The 17,577-nt window shown below is 44.3% G+C and overlaps 1 protein-coding gene across 2 annotated transcripts; it reads right to left on the reverse strand.

Moving 5' to 3' along the window:
* Positions 1–572: 572 nt before the first annotated feature.
* On the reverse strand, positions 573–17,506 carry AURKA (aurora kinase A). 2 transcript variants are annotated; one of them, XM_077335664.1, is made up of 9 exons: positions 17,365–17,506; positions 15,581–15,640; positions 11,911–12,157; positions 11,074–11,155; positions 9,547–9,738; positions 4,923–5,061; positions 3,986–4,134; positions 2,663–2,837; positions 573–1,219 (listed from the first exon to the last, which is right to left on the reverse strand). In XM_077335664.1, exons 2-9 carry the CDS (start codon positions 15,632–15,634, stop codon positions 1,028–1,030), a joined length of 1,230 nt encoding a protein of 409 aa, XP_077191779.1. In that variant the 5' UTR covers positions 15,635–15,640; positions 17,365–17,506; the 3' UTR covers positions 573–1,027. The 2 variants fall into 2 exon arrangements, with proteins under 2 accessions (XP_077191779.1, XP_077191780.1); XM_077335665.1 differs by lacking the exon at positions 17,365–17,506 and adding an exon at positions 17,017–17,205.
* Between the last annotated feature and the right edge of the window lie 71 nt (positions 17,507–17,577).

Consider the following 17,577-nt stretch of genomic DNA (forward strand, 5'->3'; position numbering starts at 1 on the left):
AGCAACTCATCTCAACACAGCTTGTAAGGAAATAACCCATCACGTTGCTTTAAGTTCTGAAGCTCACGGCCTGTTGCTCAAGCTTTCCCATACATACTTCTATGAGATGCACTTCAAACTACTTCAGGTAACCGTGGCACACTGAATTATTCCCCACGGTACACAGAGATGCTTTGCGTCTCTTCAGGCTTTAACATCAGTCCTCATGGTTACCTGTTAGTATTCCCTCAACAGAGGCCGGATCAGACATTAATATCCCCACTGATTTGCAGGGCGGCTGTGCATGCTTAACGGTCCGGCATTCCCAGCCTTACTACTGGACTAGAAGACCCATGAGGTCCCTTCCAACTCTGTTATTCTATGATTCCGTGGTGCCTGTCATGGTCACAGCAAGCCATGGATTGGATTCTGAGTCAGTTCAGCTTGCAGATGAGTTCTCTTTCACGGTGTCGAGGCTCCGTACTAGCAGAACAGATTCCTAGGATCCAACTCATGTGCTGGTCTTTGGGTTGACTTCAGAGTTTTGTTAGCAAACTTTTTAAAAAAATTTAAGTTGTTCCTGGACCTTGAGATTGTGCTGACAAACAAATCTTTATTTAACAAAAATTTAAAGTGGCATACAGCTAAAGACAGAACAGACAATTAAAGAGATGTTTTATTAACATACCATTTGGAGAGGCAAATTTAATTTCGTATCACCACACTTACCGCAACCTTCAGTGTCATTGGACTATTCCAATAACCCAAAGAAGGACAACTTGTGAGTTCCGGGCAAATGGTTGAGGGCCTTTGACCAGCTGTGCTCGGGTGCAACTGGACTTCAAGTAAAAGGTAGCCGAGTCCTGTGAAATTGCACTGGGAAGCCCCATAAGTTTAGAAAGTTCACAGTCAACTGCTCACAGTGTGAATTCTCCTCTGCCTTGATCAAGGCCAGTTCTAAGCAGCCTACATTGGACGCATCCCAACCGTTGTAATTAATTACAACTCCCGGCTGCCGCAAACGAAAATACTGCCATGCACGCTGGGGCTAGGACTGGTCCGCTTTGGTGGTAGTGGTTTCAGCAATTCGGTGCCGGGGAGATTTTGTTGAGTTGGCTGTAACCCAGGGATGTTTGAGCACTTCTTCCAGTGACAGCCTGTGATACGGGTTATGCTTCAGGAGCTTGAAAATCAGATCTCTTGCTCCCTCTGTTACAAAAGGAGGAAATCTGTACTCCACCTTAAACCAAAGAAACAGCTAGCATTAGATGCAACCTCACAGCAAAAGCGAATTTGAGATGTATGAGCTCTTTCACGCATTGTTTACCATTAGCTCTCTACCATCTTTATTCTATTCATTCTTTACATTTTTATTCCGCCACTCCAAAAAGGGCTCATGGTGGCTACCAAATATAAAAACCCCAGTACATAAAAAGCCCTAACTTTTGGCCACGGTGTCTTCATGCAGTCCTAGCCGTTCAGCCTGCTACGTAACTAGCTTCATCTCTCTCCCGGTCCTCTGTACAACTGAACCTAGCTCAGAAGAGAATCCATGATTTTGCTTGGGCAATGCAGTCTGGTTTTCTGTTGAGGAATCCAAGTGGGAAGCTGCCAGATATGCCAATAGAAGCACCCTTACCTCTCACTACTGTGAATGAGGAGGGAAATGGGATCCTGTCATCAGGCTAGATGGTTGTAGGCAAGATGCCTGCTAGCAAATGGCAATCTTGTAGGGAGAAGCCAGGTCCCAACAACTGGCAGGTTCCCCACCTATCCCATTGCGCCAGGGGTTTCCAGAAGAAAATGAATATATTTGGGTTTTGTTGAGTGTGATCCACCAGAAGCCGGCTATGCTGGGAGGAAGGAAAGGAAGGAAGGAAGGAAGGAAGGAAGGAAGGAAGGAAGGAAGGAAGGAAGGAAGGAAGGAAGGAAGGAAGGAAGGAAGGAAGGAAGGAAGGAAAGGAAGGGAGGAAAGGAAGGGAGGAAAGGAAGGGAGGAATACTGGGTTCAAGGAATAGGACCTGGGCCTGAGAAAAACCCACACACGCCTGGATTGATTCCTGAGGTAAAACTGACAGATACAAGGAGGTTTCCAGGTCAAGTGAACAAGAATCAAATTTATTAAAACACATGCGCACAGAGGGAAGTATTAACGATGAGGAGATTAGTGTCACATGCCTCGGGAATGCTCTAAGACACGTTACCAGTATTTCAGCAGAGTTTTCTGCTGCCCCTACGTTACATTCCAGGCTCAACAAAATCCTGCTTGATCAAGTGTAACGCTTCAGTACTCTCTGCTTCCTCAGCAATGAAATCTGATGCCCCCCTCAGATCCTGTCAGCCCAATCCTCATCTTCCTCTCAGCCTTCAAAACCTAACTTCCCCCATCAGCTCTTGGCTCCAGGCCATAAAGCCCCTGTGGGCATTTAGGGCTCCTCGGATCGCCTGCGTTCAGAAAAACCATGTGAGGAAGTTGTCTCTAAGACAGGGGTAGTCAACCTGTGGTCCTCCAGATGTTCATGGACTACAATTCCCTTGAGCCCCTGCCAGCGTTTGGTCATTCCCAGGCTCATAGGAATTGTAGTCCATGGACCTCTGGAGGACCACAGGTTGACTACCCCTGCTCTAAGAGATAAAATAATTAAGCAGCGGGCAAAATAGTCAAGTGGCATTTCCGACTCACCTTGGAAATGGCTCTGTACGTTTCCTGATACGTGCTGGATTCAAAAGGAGGCTTCCCTACTAGAAATTCGTAACAGAGAACGCCAAGGCTCCAGAGGTCCACCTTCTCATCGTGCATCCGCCCTTCAATCATTTCAGGCGGTAAGTAGTCGAGGGTGCCGCACAGGGTAGATCGCCTGGAGTAAGGAAGACATGTTCAGTGTCGCAGGCTCAATGGTACACTAAGCTCAAAGTAATGAAGTACTCTCGGCCAGCGCAGCTGCTAAAGTGCCCTCCTCTCCCAAATGCACTCTTCAAGATCTGCAGTCTCCATGCTGATTAACATCCATTCATCTAATTTATTACCATTTAAGACCAACCGGACTGATTTAACACCTCTCTCAAGCACACAGGCAGTTGAAGCCTTTGCCATCCCCCTCGTTCCCATTAGCAGAGGTTAGTGCAATCTCAGGGTAAAATGTAAAGGTATCCCTTGTGCAAGCACCCGGTCATGTCTGACCCTTGGGGGGACGCCCTCTAGCGTTTTCATGGCAGACTCAATACGGGGTGGTTTGCCAGTGCTTTCCCCAGTCATTACCGTTTACCACCCAGCAAGCTGGGTACTCATTTTACGGACCTCGGAAGGATGGAAAGCTGAGTCAACCTTGAGCCAGCTGCTGGGATTGAACTCCAGGCTCATGGGCAGAGCTTTCAGACTGCATGCCTGCTGCCTTAGCCTCTTACAGAAAAGCATCAGTAAATCACGTTTTCATCCAAGGAGCTCAGGGAAGTGTGTATTGTTCTCTTCATCCCTGCAAGTTAACTCTGGCTGAGAGAGATTAATACAAGCAAGCACAGATATGAAACTTGGTCTCTTCATTCCCAGCACGATGTTCTAACCACGATATCAGTATCTAATCTGGGCCTGTGCAGTCTGACCTCCTCAGCATTCATATTTCAATTTAGGTGGGCCAAAGCCCCCGAGCAAACGAGTTTCCCATGCTCTGGTCAACTGGCCAAACCAGCCACAAGTGGTATGATGCCCCACTGTTCTCCCAATGGGGACCTAGAGCAGCTCATCCCACTCTGCTCTCCTCCATTTTATTCTCACAACAACCCTGGCCAGGTAGGTTAGGCTGAGAAGGTGCAAGTGGCCCCAGGTCGCCCAGTCAGCTACCATGGTACGAATGGGGATGGGTCACTAGTTGGACATGCTTAACCGGACACCGCACTTCACACATCCTTTCTGCCTACAGAAAACAATTCCCTGCGGGCAGTCCCCTCCTGTTGCTGCTGCATCCTCACAGCGTTAATGTTTGATTCTCAGAAGCTCAAGCACTCTCACCTTGAGGAAGGTGCATGCACAGACCATCCGAAGTCAGCAATCTTCAGTTCCCCGTTTGATCCCAGCAACAGGTTTTCGGGCTTTATGTCTCTATGAATTACTCGTTTCGAGTGGCAATACAACAGCGCATCTGTCAGTTCAGTGATGTACTGCAGAATGAAACAATCAAGATGCAACAGACTTAATTTTTAAATCCTGTTGACCCAAGCATCTACACAGATAATTGCTTGTGCGTTCAAGTGGCGTATAGTACTGTAGCTGAAGCCACACATACAGGATACAACTTAGAGAGTGCCAAGGCTTGAATCCCATGTCATTATTCTAACTTCACCAAACTAGAGCCACTGTATACTAATCTCCTCTGATTTATCAAGTAGCTCTTTAGCGTGACGGTATAAGAACCCTCCCAAGGATCCCAGCAGCTTAATGCTCCCACATTTTAGTACAGTCTTTAACTGGAAAAAGACTACATTTTCCCATCTGATCTAGCAGCTATGCATAAATGGAGGTTCTGGAGTAAACAAAATGGCAGCCTCTACGGGGTAGTCAAACTGTGGCCCTCCAGATGCCCATGGACTACAATTCCCAGGAGCCCTTGCCAGCATTCGCTGGCGAATGCTGGCAAGGGCTCTTGGGAATTGTAGTCCATGGACATCTGGAGGGCCGCAGTTTGACTACCCCTGCTCTACATCTTAAGCTAGAACTCCCCATTTTTCACCTAGCCCTGGGGCAAGGAAATTGCAGAAAGGAGGAATGTCACCCCCCCAAAAAAAATAGGCTATTTTTCATAGTCCTGCTGCCAGTAAATGAAAAATACCTACCTTCTGGATATTCTTTGCCACAACCAAGAGAACATTGGAGCTAAAATGCAATTTTAGGCTTCAAATGGAGGCCACTTTGCAAAAATGAGAAAGGTTTAGACCACGGCCAAACATACCGTAGCAGTTCGCTGCTCATCAAACTTGGTAACCTTCTGAAGCTCTTTGTACACCTCGCCTTGAGGCGCATACTCCAGGATCAGGTAGACTCTCGTCGTATCATGGAAATAGCCGTATAATCGGAGAATGTTGGGATGCCTACAAAAAAAAAGCATAGACGTTTCTCAAGTGCACCATCATTCAAAAGTGTGCAGTTTCCTTTCCAGGATTGCGTATAGAACATCTTCTGATGAATCACGTATGTGATTCAAAGTAGCGATCCCCAACCTGTGGGCCGCGGACCACATGTGGTCCGTCGACTAATTGGAGGTGGGCTGCTAAGGATGCCTTCCCCCCCCCCCCCGGCCCTTTACTTCATCCCCCCTGGCCCTTTACAACACACTTCGGGTGTCCTTGTCTCCCATCACTCCCAGATGGGACTATCTCGTTGCAGAGAAACAAGCTCAGGGTTCCCATTGATTTGTCATTGTCATGAGTTAATATTTCTATGAAAATAAAATGTTCCTTATGTTCATTGTTGTCGCGTGTCTGTATCTTATTTTGAAGGGATGTTTAAACATTACCATAGCGATCAGAGAGCGTTAGGGCAGTGGTTGAGAGTAGAGGAGTAAACTACCCCCCCACACTGGGCCTCAGTAAAATTGTCAAGCGTTGAGTGGTCCCCAGTGATAAAAAGGTTGGGGACCACTGTACAATTATGCCCTTCTACATCCACTGAAGACAAAAGACATGGAAGGAAATTGTTTTTTGCATGGGTGTTCCCTCTGCTCTGTTTATTAGTGGTGTGCCAGGCCAGGGGTGGTTTCTGGGATTCCAGGGCCCTGGACTACCACCATCCTGTTGCAGCTTGGCCATCACCTCGTACAAGGCGTAAAGGACTGGCAGGAGTTGCTGGAACTAACTCTTTTCTCCCTTACTTTTAGAAAGCAGAACTGTGGGTAGCTAGGGCCCCTCTCAGTGTGAGCTGCCATGCTGCCTGTGGGTTATGATCACCTGGATCCACACTATAACCCAGAAATCCAATTTACTAAATTGAGATTTTACAAGACTTCTTTGGCCTATCACATTAAGCACAGACTTGCGTGCTTAATATTTTCAGCCCCGCTGAAAGTATATCCTTCCGCCACCACCACCCCAGAATTCTGCTGCTTCCCTGTTAACCGCAATGTAAAGAATATAGGGTGAATATAGATGAATAAAATTCATAACTGGGCAGTCAATTTTTTTCTACTTTGAGTGTTATCAGCCTAATACTCTTGCAACAAGAAAAACAGTATATTAAAGAAAATAATTCTACACTGTGCTAAGTGTCAATATGATCACAAACCTAGGGTTTATATTGTTTTTATTTTCCTAATCTTTCCAACAGGAGTCCATACATTCAGATTGGAAAATGTACATTTGTAGAAAGCTGCAGTGTAGCGATTGAGCTCAGCAAGTTACTTTTGTTAAGAGGAAAAGCTATAATTTTTCTTGTTGCCATAAACAGATGTTTGTATGTGCCATTACCCCCCCAAAAAAATCCTTCAATCCCAGCCCAGCTGCAATTTGTTTTAGTGAGAATCTTTGCTGTTACATTCAAATGTTATCACATATTATAATCCTCCAACTGAGAAACGTTCCTGTCAGCCATGCACTGCCTTGAGACCCAGTGAGAAAGGCAGACTGTAAATGAAAGTACCTCAATAGGTTTTAATCTCAGTTTTTAAAACTGAATTTGAGGGGAGGAATAGATCAATAGGATGTAACTGACTTCATTGTTCTTGAGAAATACATAAAATATGACTAGATATTTTCTTACTATTCTCTGGGCTGCTGGGGGGGGGGGGGGGGGAGAATTAAAAACCTGATTTACCAGCACACTGCTGTCACAGAATTTACTTACCCATTTCGTAATAGCAAACTGATAGCAGCAAGGACAGCCCTTTTTAAAACAGGCATTAAAATATTACCACACCCCACTAGTTCCATTTATGAAAGCTTCACAATGACTGCTGCATGGAAAGAAACCCACACTGTATAAGCTATGGGGTTTTTGGTGGGCTTTTTTTTTTCAGTAGCTAAAGAAGTAGCATCCTTGTAAACATCTATAATGATAAGAATCTTACCGAAGATGGAAGTTAGGCGGAGCCATGGCACTTGGATAGCTCGAATACTTCGAGCTCCTGTTCCACTGAGGGTCAATCGCTGCTGTGATTGACAGAATCGGGTTTTGGGTACGATAACCCACCCTTAAATCTTCTCAGGAATTCCTTGTGAATCTCTGGGGCCTCTCTGTTCCGCAGGGAAATTAATCTCCCACTGGAACGTAAGCTCAGTGTGCACAGGGTCCAGCAAGCGCCGTCCGCCATCTTAAAATCTTTTTTCCTTTTCTTCCTTTTTCAACTCTGCAATCTACAAAGCTTATTTTAATCTACAAAGCTAATTGGATACCTCCCAGCAAGACCTTCGACTCACCACAACTCCGGAGTGAAAACATCTGGCAGACATCAGATCGAGCCTGCAAACAGTGAGTGGGGTTTCCCTCGGCACCTTCTTCCCTGGAATGAACTCTCGGCGTGGAGAGTTGTTCTCGCTAATCCAAACAAGCCAGACTGACAGGACTGTTTGATAATACTGAGGGGGTGAAGCTGCCAGATTCCAAGATACTGAGTCATTAATCAACGCAGAGATGCAAGTGCTCTTCCGCTTTTCCGTCTTTACTTTTCCCCCGTTTCTGGCTCTGCTTGATGCCACCTCATTTTGAGGCAGGCTAATTTTCTTTTCTAATCAGAAGAAGGACTTAAATCAACTCAATCTAATATTATATATCTGTTTTTTGCCTTCGAAGATAAGAGAGATTAGAGCCGTGGAATCTCGCGAGAACTAAGCCTTAGAGACATTCCTTTAATTAAAAACAGACTGTTGCTTTCGTTAGGACTCTGTAGGACCTCTACTGGCTATTTGCAAAATTGCAAATATTAAGTCTAACAAAATTCCAAACCTGGAACATGTTTTCGTTTAAAAAATTTGCATATCTTCTAGACAAACAAACACAAGACTTGAAAGAATCTTTAAATGGTTCACTTAAAAATATGCTCATGGAGTTTAAAGGCATTAAGGAAGAAGTCTCTAACAGGAATGATGAACCAATAGTAGTGGCTGATGATAGCTCTAAACAAGATGGAAAATTACCAGCAGAAGAGGAATCTGAAATTATGGAGATAGAAAAGGGGATGTCAGAGTCTTGCAGCTCAGATAAGGACACCCTGCCTGAGAAGATATACAGCCACTCCAAAGCAACAATACTCAAGAAAGACATTTGGATCTGCGGTGAAAGCAATCGATTGAAAGGAGCATCATGGAAAAACATCTGTACTGATATTGGAGTCCAGGAGGTACAACTGCTTCAAGATTTATCGATGTATACTCCGAGGGAAAGACTACAACTATACTTTCCCAGCCAAAGACCAATAGGACAGAACATCAGTCAACGGGAGTCACAAGACGTAATAAGCCTCGAAATGAGACCTCCCTAAGAAGCTTGGGGAATGGAAATGCAACACAGTGGTCGAAATTTCTTTCCTCCTTTACCTCCTTCATGTAGCCATATAGGCAATATAACTAGTTAAGATGTTAATCTGGGGTCTAAGATCTTTTAAGTAAGCTGAATTTGTATTATTAAACCTAATTTCGCAGCGGCTACCAGCCCAAAATCAAAGCATAACTAAAAGGAGACACCTAATGGAATGGGCTTACATTATAGCGTGGGGTTTTAGATTTCTTATGATAGCTGAATTTGAATTATCTAGCATATCTATGTAGTGACTTTCAGCCTAAATTTAAAGCATAACTAAAAGAAGGTTTCTAGCTGAGGAGGTGTATATATAACTAACGAAAAATCTTTTCTATTAATTAATGAAGACTCCATCTTATTATTTCTGGTATCAACAATGTATACTTATATATATTTGTTTCCCTTCTTTTCGTACAACTAAGTACTTTTTTTCTCTTTTTTCCCTTTTTCTAGTGAAAATGTGGAGGGCTCTAGGACTATGTTAAGTATAAACTGTTTATGATTGTTAAAACTATCAGAAACTATGCAAACAAATGATTGAAATGATGATAACAAAGTAGACTTCTCTTTTTAAAAGTGGTGCAAACGTGAAAAAGTCTATAAAAAGTCTATAAGCTTTGGGTAAAAGTCCATAATATTGTAGCCAGTCTATAATCTTAAATGGAGAGAAGAGGGTTTGTAAGATTGAAACAGGGAACCAAAATGTTTTTTCCACAGCGCTTCCTAACCCACATACAGAGCTTCTTCTTCTATGCGACGACGGCAACAAAACTAGAATTGGCCAAGAAATGGAAAACGTAAGAACTACCCTCGACAGAAGACTGGGTGAATAAACTAGCTGATCTTACCAAGATAGTCAAATTGACACTAAGAGGCCTTTCAAGAATAATGGGGCCCTTACCTGAACTATTTACAAAAGAGATTAAAAATGGGGAACCAAGTGTATCAAATGAAGAGTATAGCTCTCCTTTTCTGTATTAACAATGTAGATTGCATGTATCTCACTGTTTTCAACTTTGGAAAAATAAAATAAAAACTTTCTATTAAAAAAAAAAAAAGAATCTTACCGAAGATGAGACTGTATTTCCACTTCCCGACGCAGCTGATGCTCAACGCCTGCCTTTTCCAACTGGACTTTAAACAACACCTTCAATGCCAAGATGAATTTGCTCTCCTTCTCACGAGCCAGATACACATTTCCAAATTTTCCTTTTCCCAAAGGACGCCCGATTTCAAAATCATCCAGAGACCACTGTTTCCTAAAAGGTTTAGAACTGCACTTTAGCTTTCCAAGACTGGCATTCTTTTGCTTACGAAGCCACCAGTAACATTCCAGTTCTAGAGTTATTTAACTGCAACTCAGAACCATGTGAGGAATTTCTGAATGCAACACATAAGTAGTCAGTTCCCTTTCTAGTATTTATGGATAAGGATTTTGTTGTTTTGCTTTCACATATAGCCATAAACCTCTTCATCATGCCAACAGATAGGCATGGTACATAACTAGATTAGAACAACCCGACTAAATCAGGCTAGAAATTTCTAATGGGTTTAAACTACAAGTACAACGATATAGGCTAGATATCAGGAAAAAAAATTTCAGTCAGAGTAGTTCAGCAGTGGAATAGTCTGCCTAAGGAAGTGGTGAGCTCCCCCTCACTGGCAGTCTTCAAGCAAAGGTTGGATACACACTTTTCTTGGATACTTTAGGATGCTTAGGGCTGATCCTGCGTAGAGCAGGGAGTTGGACTAGATGGCCTGTATGGCCCCTTCCAACTCTATGATTCTATGATTCTAGTCCAGCTTGCTTCTGATAAGGCCTTACTGGGACATGGACAACACCCCCCTCCCCGTTACCCACCAGATTGTATTCAAGAACACCAGTGGGGACCCAAGATACTCATGGAGAGGATTCCTTCCCCACCTCTGTCAAATTTACCTTAAGGCTCAGTGAGTAGGGGGAACAGGAAACCGGGGGGGGGGGGGGATCCCATCTCCCCCAGTATCAGTTCTAGGCTCCACCACCCACCTTTAGCTTTGGGGATGACAGCAACTGTGCCTGGGGGCCCAGAGAGGCTTCTGGAGAGCGCTGGGGCAGGAGCCCCAGCATGCATTGCAGCCACTCCCAGCATCCACCAACACTGAGCAAAGAGACAGCTGGCATTCACTTCCACAGTGGCCAGGACTGGAGTGATTGCCTGTATTCTCTGCACTTCCATGTATTTTGAAAAGTGCCTTGAAACATGGCAGAAGAAGAACTGCGTTTTTGTACTCCACTTTTTACTGGCTGAGTTTCAAAGTGGCTTATAAATGCCTTGACTTCCCTTCCTCTCGCCACAATAGACACCCTGTAAGGTAGGTGGAGCCGAGTGAGAACTGTGACTAGCCCAAGGTCACCCAGCTGACTGCATGTGGAAGAGAAGGGAATCAAAGCTGGTTCTCTAAAGATGCTGCTATTAACCACGACACCAAATTGGCTCCCTATAGGGTCATTATCAGCTGCCAACTTGACAGCAGTTGCAACCACAACAACACACATGAATTTACTCTGCCCCTTATCTACCCATTGCTCCAAGCCAAAGAAACAAGCTTACTTTTTTTCCTCAGTTTTTGTTTTTGATGCACCGGTGGTCTCATCCTTTTGATTTGATGCACCTTCTGCTTCAGGCTGTTTTGCTGCATGCATGGGAAAACAGAACACTCTAAATCAAACTGATGCCCAATAAAGCAGCATTAAAACAAGAATTGCTGAATAATATAAAACATCCCCTTGCAAGATTGGAAATTTTCATGCTTTGCATGCAGTTCAGACCAACTACAGGATCACAGTTAATATGTGAATGTTATTTTAATCAGTTCTTACTGTGGCTTCATTTGACGTTATGCATTAAAGCTGTACTTATGCATATGTTTTCCCATGTTCTATGTAAGCCCCCCTGAGCCGTGAGGAAAGACAATATGTAAATATAAGAAAATAAATAACTTTAGGACTGAAGCACCCTGACACCCAAGAACCATGGCAGGCTAATTACCATAAATATTTTTATTCTTCCTGCCAAATAGATATGGGGAGCTGTGAAGTTCCTGATCCAACTCTCATTATTCATTCATGGTTTATGAAAATATGAGATCATAATCAATATTAGACGATTTGGACAAAATGTGACAATCAGCTGCAAATTAAAGAACAAATCCGAAGCGCAGACTGCAATGGTATGGCCATGCCTGCAGATTGAACACCAGCAGACTGCCTCATAAACTCCTCTGGTGAGAACGACCCATTAAATGGAAGATCCAGTGACTGGCGCAAAAGAAAACATGGCTTAAACTAGATCGAGGAAGAAACCATTAACTATTAACGTGCGCTGCAGTACATATGGTAGACACTGACAGTTTTGTCTCCAGGTTTGACAGCTGAGCAGTAGCCTTACCAGATGAGCAGGGCTGTTGATTTTGAATTTTAGTTGTCTTTGGTTTAACCTGAGTAGCTGGACGCTGTTGCCGAGTTAACTGGTTGGGAGGTTGCAGACAGGAAGTACCCAGTTTCCGGGACTTGGACTGAATAGGCACTCGCTGGGGACCACATGATGCAGTCGGAACACGCTGTGGTTGGGCTGCATCTCCAGGTGCCCGATTCTGACTGACGGGAACTCGTTTTGGGCCATCCACAGCACCTGTCTGAAAAGGGATGCATATGAAGAAGAAGAATAGTTGGTTGTTATATGCCGCTTTTCTCTACCCGAAGGAGGCTCAAAGCGGCTTACATTCGCCTTCCCTTTCCTCTCCCCACAACAGACACCCTGTGAGGTGAGTGAGGCTGAGAGAGCCCTGATATCACTGCTCAGTCAGAACAGCTTTATCAGTGCCGTGGCGAGCCCAAGGTCACCCAGCTGGCTGCATGTGGGGGAGTGCAGAATTGAACCCAGCATGCCAGATTAGAAGTCCGCACTCCTAACCACTACACCAAACTGGCTCTCCATGTTACCCGCAAACATCAAGTATCATGGGCCAACATCTGTTTCCCTTATGAAGAAAAAAAAATGACTTAGGCTTGTGATCACCCTGTTCTGCACATCATGAGACTACTGAAATACATGTATTATAATAATAATGTCAAGACAGCAATAAGCAGTTAGGGATATCTCAGTTTTATTGCTCAAGCTTGAAATGTCAACAACACCCTCCCTATATAGGAAAGTCAAAAATTGTTTCACTCACAAAGGGCATTTAGAAAACAATAGCCAAACAAGAACCTGAGAAGTTAAAAGGATCAACATGCATCAATAACGCTGCGACTTTTGCAAAAAACATGGAACCTCAAACTAACCTTGATTTAAAAAAAAAAAAAGGATCCAGATGCTGTAGAATATAGAATGACTAATGCACTGTCATTATACACACACTGTAGCCACCTGTAGCGCTTTTGAGCATTGTTTACTGGTGTGGCACTAGCCCCATATATCCCAGGAAAGTAGACAAGGCAATTACCCAATAAAACTTGTAGCTTGCATGGTGGTTCCTGCCTTGAAATGCCTAAGGGATTAGCAGGTGAGGAAGCTACAAACCTGCCAAAAATAGCAGGACTCATCACGGGATGGAAGGGTATATCCTCGCCCCCCCCCACCCCCACTCTATACTCTCACCTCCGTACCTGTCCAGAAAAGTACAAGCTTTCTTTCTTCCAGAGGCCTTAGAAATCTCAGTTATTCATATCTGGGCTATTATGCCTCAGGCTAAGCAAGCAAGAAGGTGGAGAGGGAATTCCTTCCCCTTGTCCCAGATTAGAGGTGTGCAATTTATTAGAAGGCTCAATGTATTAGAAAAAAAATTCAATAGGCACCCAAGGAAGGTGCCTTCACCCTGGACTGTTTGCAATTTTTCTTTTTTGGGGGTGGGAGGTGGGAGGAGAAAGCAAAGGAATGCAGAATGTCCTGAAGGATCCTGCAGTGAAAGTGAAATGGTTGGGGATTTTTGCAAGTCTGGCCCAGCAGCAGAACCAGAGCCAAAACTCAATAGAACTAGGGCCAAATATGAGACTCTCTGAAGTAGAAACCCAGGGGGAGGAGTCAGTTCCACATTACCACTGCAATCAATGTACTGGTGCCCAGCAGCAGACCCCAGTGCCCCCCGGAATCAGTTTCTACATTAGAGATTCTCCAATGTGAACTTAGTCTTATTGAGTTTGGCACTGAATTTGAAATGTGAGTTGCTTAGTTGTACAGGCACATACCTTTAAGCAACACTGAGCAACAAGGTAATTAGCTGTGGAGATCTTGTCTTAACCCTTGTTTCTGTACTCCTGCCCTATTTCCAAATAGCAGTACTTGCTCAATCCCATAAAGCCAAGCTAAATTCACTTGACCTTCTGCAATTTTGGGCTGTATCAACAGGGGCATCACATCAAAATCACAAGATGTTCACATCAAAATCACAAGATGTCATAGTCCCATTGTATACGGCACTGGTCAGACCACACCTGGAGTACTGTGTGCAGTTCTGGAGGCCTCACTTCAAGAAGGACATAGATAAAATTGAAAGGGTACAGAGGAGAGCGACGAAGATTATCTGGGGCCAAGGGACCAAGCCCTATGAAGATAGGTTGAGGGACTTGGGAATGTTCAGCCTGGAGAAAAGGAGGTTGAGAGGGGACATGATAGCAGGCTTTAAGTATTTGAAAGGTTGTCACTTGGAGGAGGGCAGGATGCTGTTTCTGTTGGCTGCAGAGGAGAGGACACGCAGTAATGGGTTTAAACTACAAGTACAACGATATAGGCTAGATATCAGGAAAAAAATTTTCACAGTCAGAGTAGTTCAGCAGTGGAATAGGCTGCCTAAGGAGGTGGTGAACTCCCCCCTCACTGGCAGTCTTCAAGCAAAGGTTGGATACACACTTTTCTTGGATGCTTAGGGCTGACCCTGCATTGAGCAGGGGGTTGGACTAGATGGCCTGTATGGCCCCTTCCAACTCTATGATTCTATGATTCTGGGCCTCTTAAGCAAGATAGCTTCTTTCCTACTCTTTAATCTGCGATGAAACAGTTCAGAAGAAAAAGCATGCCCTCTGTCTTTACAAATTTATTATTTACAAGTCTATACATAACAAAATTTGAGTCCAGTGACACCTTTAAGACTAACAGTTTTCTGGGTAAACTTTCATGTGCATTCACACCTTTTTCATGCACATAGATTATACCCAGAATAAAACGTTGGTCTTAATGGTACCACTGGACTCACTTTGTTATTTTTAAACCAACACAGCTACCTGTAAGTCACCACTTTTTACTTCGTAAGTATGAAAGCTTTACCTTCCAAAGCTTTAGTTTCCCACCCTCTAGGTTCGTCCTGAGATGCACCCATGTTAAAATCAATCCTCAAGACTCAGCTTAAATATAAATCAAAAAGTGTTGCACGACATAAATCACTCCAATACAGGCAATGTGCATAAAACAGTCCTGTCCTGTCGATTTTCCAATAAGCAGATTCTTTGATGCAAAATAAATATCTTTATTGAAGGAATCAGCCCAACAAGAAGAGGGGGGGTCATTATAAAGATAAAATGGAGGAGAATGCTGAAAGTCAACTTTGCTCTCCATTGCAGAGAAAGGCAAGGTACAAATGAAGTAAGCAAGCAGATAAATACTGAAGAAGAGGAGGTTGAGAGGGAACATGATGACTGTCCTTAAGTATTTGAAAGGTTGTCACTTAGAAGAGGGCAGGGAAACGTTCCTGTTGGCAGCAGAGGACAGTACCTGCAGTAATGGACTTAAACTATGTGTAGAGTCATGGCATGATATCAGGGGAAAACATTTCAGAGTAGTTAAGCAGTGCAATCTACCTAAGGAGGTGGGGATCTCTCCCTCATTGGCAGTCTTCAAGCAGCAACTGGACAGATACTTATCCTGGATACCTTTAGGGTCATCCTGCATTAAGCAGGGGATTGGATTAGATGGCCTGTATGGCCCCTTCTAACTCTTTGAGTCCATGAAAATAACCAGATAAATTACCTGATTTTGTTAGACTCAATTGTCATGTCTTGAGTAAGAGTTGTGCCTTCTATTATTGCTATATGTACGCTGACAATATGCAGAAGAGGACACTTACCTTGACATTATGGCTAGGAAGCCTATTGAGGTTCTCTTTACCAACTTTGTCCATTATTACCTAGAGGAAGTAGAAATTTAGACAGTTACTTCCCACATGCTGGAGTTACAAATCAGTTGAACATTGTACTCATTGTACTTCTGAAGTAACTATTTTAACTTTTTCTAAAGGAGACTTCCCATTTCACTGCATCAAGCTAACACATTGCTTTACAGTGTTTTTCCCCAAAGTCTTGAAACCAATGAATCTGATATGGAACTTCCTTTTCCCCTCAATCCCTCACATGGATGCTACCAAAAAAATGACAAGAACATTTTCATTCCAGTTACTATGCAATAGAGAATAACACAGAATACTTATGAGCTAAATTTAGGAACTGACAGCACTGTCATTACAAGGCTTTTAAAACTTTAAAACATACATTAAGCCCATTATGCCAGTGGTGGGGGAGAACAATTAGAAATCAAACAAAGCAAAAAGGGTAGGCATTTATTTATTACTTATATTTCTATACTACCCTCCCCGAAGGCTCCAGGTGGTTTACATAAAACGGAGGGATATTACAGTGTAAGTTCATAGTATAACATCATAACAACAGATACCAGAACCAAAGACAAGAATTACAGCATTTCATAATACCAGCACTAACCCCATTAACTTCTAATCTGGTCCTGTATGTGGTCGATTTGAATTCAGATTGTGGGGAGGGGTACCTGGGGGACCCAGCGGATGCTGTCGGATCTATGGGCTTCAATCAAACGCCTGGCAGAGGAGCTCCCTTTGCAGGCCCTGTGGAACTGTGGGAGTTCAGCCGGGTCCCTAATCTCTTCAGGGAGCTCACTCCACCAGGTGGGGGCCAGGGCAGAGAAAGACCTGACCCTGCTTGAGGTCTGACACACTTCTTTAAAGCCAGGGACCCTCAGGAAGTTGGAAGTGGCAGAGCATAGGGCTCTTTGGGGGGTGTAGGCAGAGATGCGGTCTCTCAGATACATTGGGCCCAGACTGCGTATGGCCTTGAAAGTGATTACCCTTAAGTCTGATCCGAAATTGATACCTTACAGAAGATAGACTTGATATGATGTAAAGGTTTTTAAAAGACAGTCTAGCAATTCCACACATGGGTGGAAGCCTTGAATCAATGACACTTAATTGTATCCTGACCCACCTCACAGCAGTCCCTACAACTGCAAAGGATACAACCCACCCACAATTCTTTATAAAAACACCTGCAGATAAATACCAACAATATGGCTTTCCTTTTGTAGTAATAGGCAAGCGCAGCCACTCTTCCAAGCACGGAATCCAAAAGTCAAGTTATCTATACCATAACACCCCTCCAACACCTGAAGTACTCACAAAAACAGCCCTGAGAGCTAACATGGCCTAGTGGATAGACTGACCCAGGCTTAAACCCCCATTCTGCCATGAAAACTCACCGAGGCAGGCTTTCTTTCCCTGCCTAGCCTACCTCGCAGGGCTGTAGTGAGGACGAACCAGAGGAAAGCATTGTAAGCCACTTTGAGTAACTCCCCTCGGGGATAAAGGAGGAAAATAATAAATAAACCAAGTTCTACTCCTCTGGCCAACAGCTCCTACAACCTGAAAAAGAGCAATCTCAAGGAAAGGATGCCCGCCGCCCCTCCTATTTGAATTCGTGGGGGGTTTTGGCCAGCCCCACGCGTGGGCACAGCGCTTTTGAGGCTTGCCTCCTCACGCTCCTGTCCCCCTCCCCATACATTAATTTCACACGCCCCCATCCCTACTTTCCCCCTCAGAAAACTCACCACTCTCCACGCTCCCCTCCAGCGACCGCTAACGCTTTCAAATTTCAAACCTTCCTAGCCCTGCCCTCCTCGGCCCCCTTTAAACGGCCGCCGCTCTCTGATTGGCTGGCCGCGCCCTTTCGCGCCCGCCACTTAGTCTATCGAACGCCGATTGGCTTCGTCCCGACAGCGCCCGACACTCATTGGCCTCTCGGCGAAACAGGAGGCGGGGGT

Source organism: Paroedura picta, chromosome 4, assembly GCF_049243985.1.
Source record: "Paroedura picta isolate Pp20150507F chromosome 4, Ppicta_v3.0, whole genome shotgun sequence".
Taxonomy (NCBI): Eukaryota; Metazoa; Chordata; class Lepidosauria; order Squamata; family Gekkonidae; genus Paroedura; species Paroedura picta.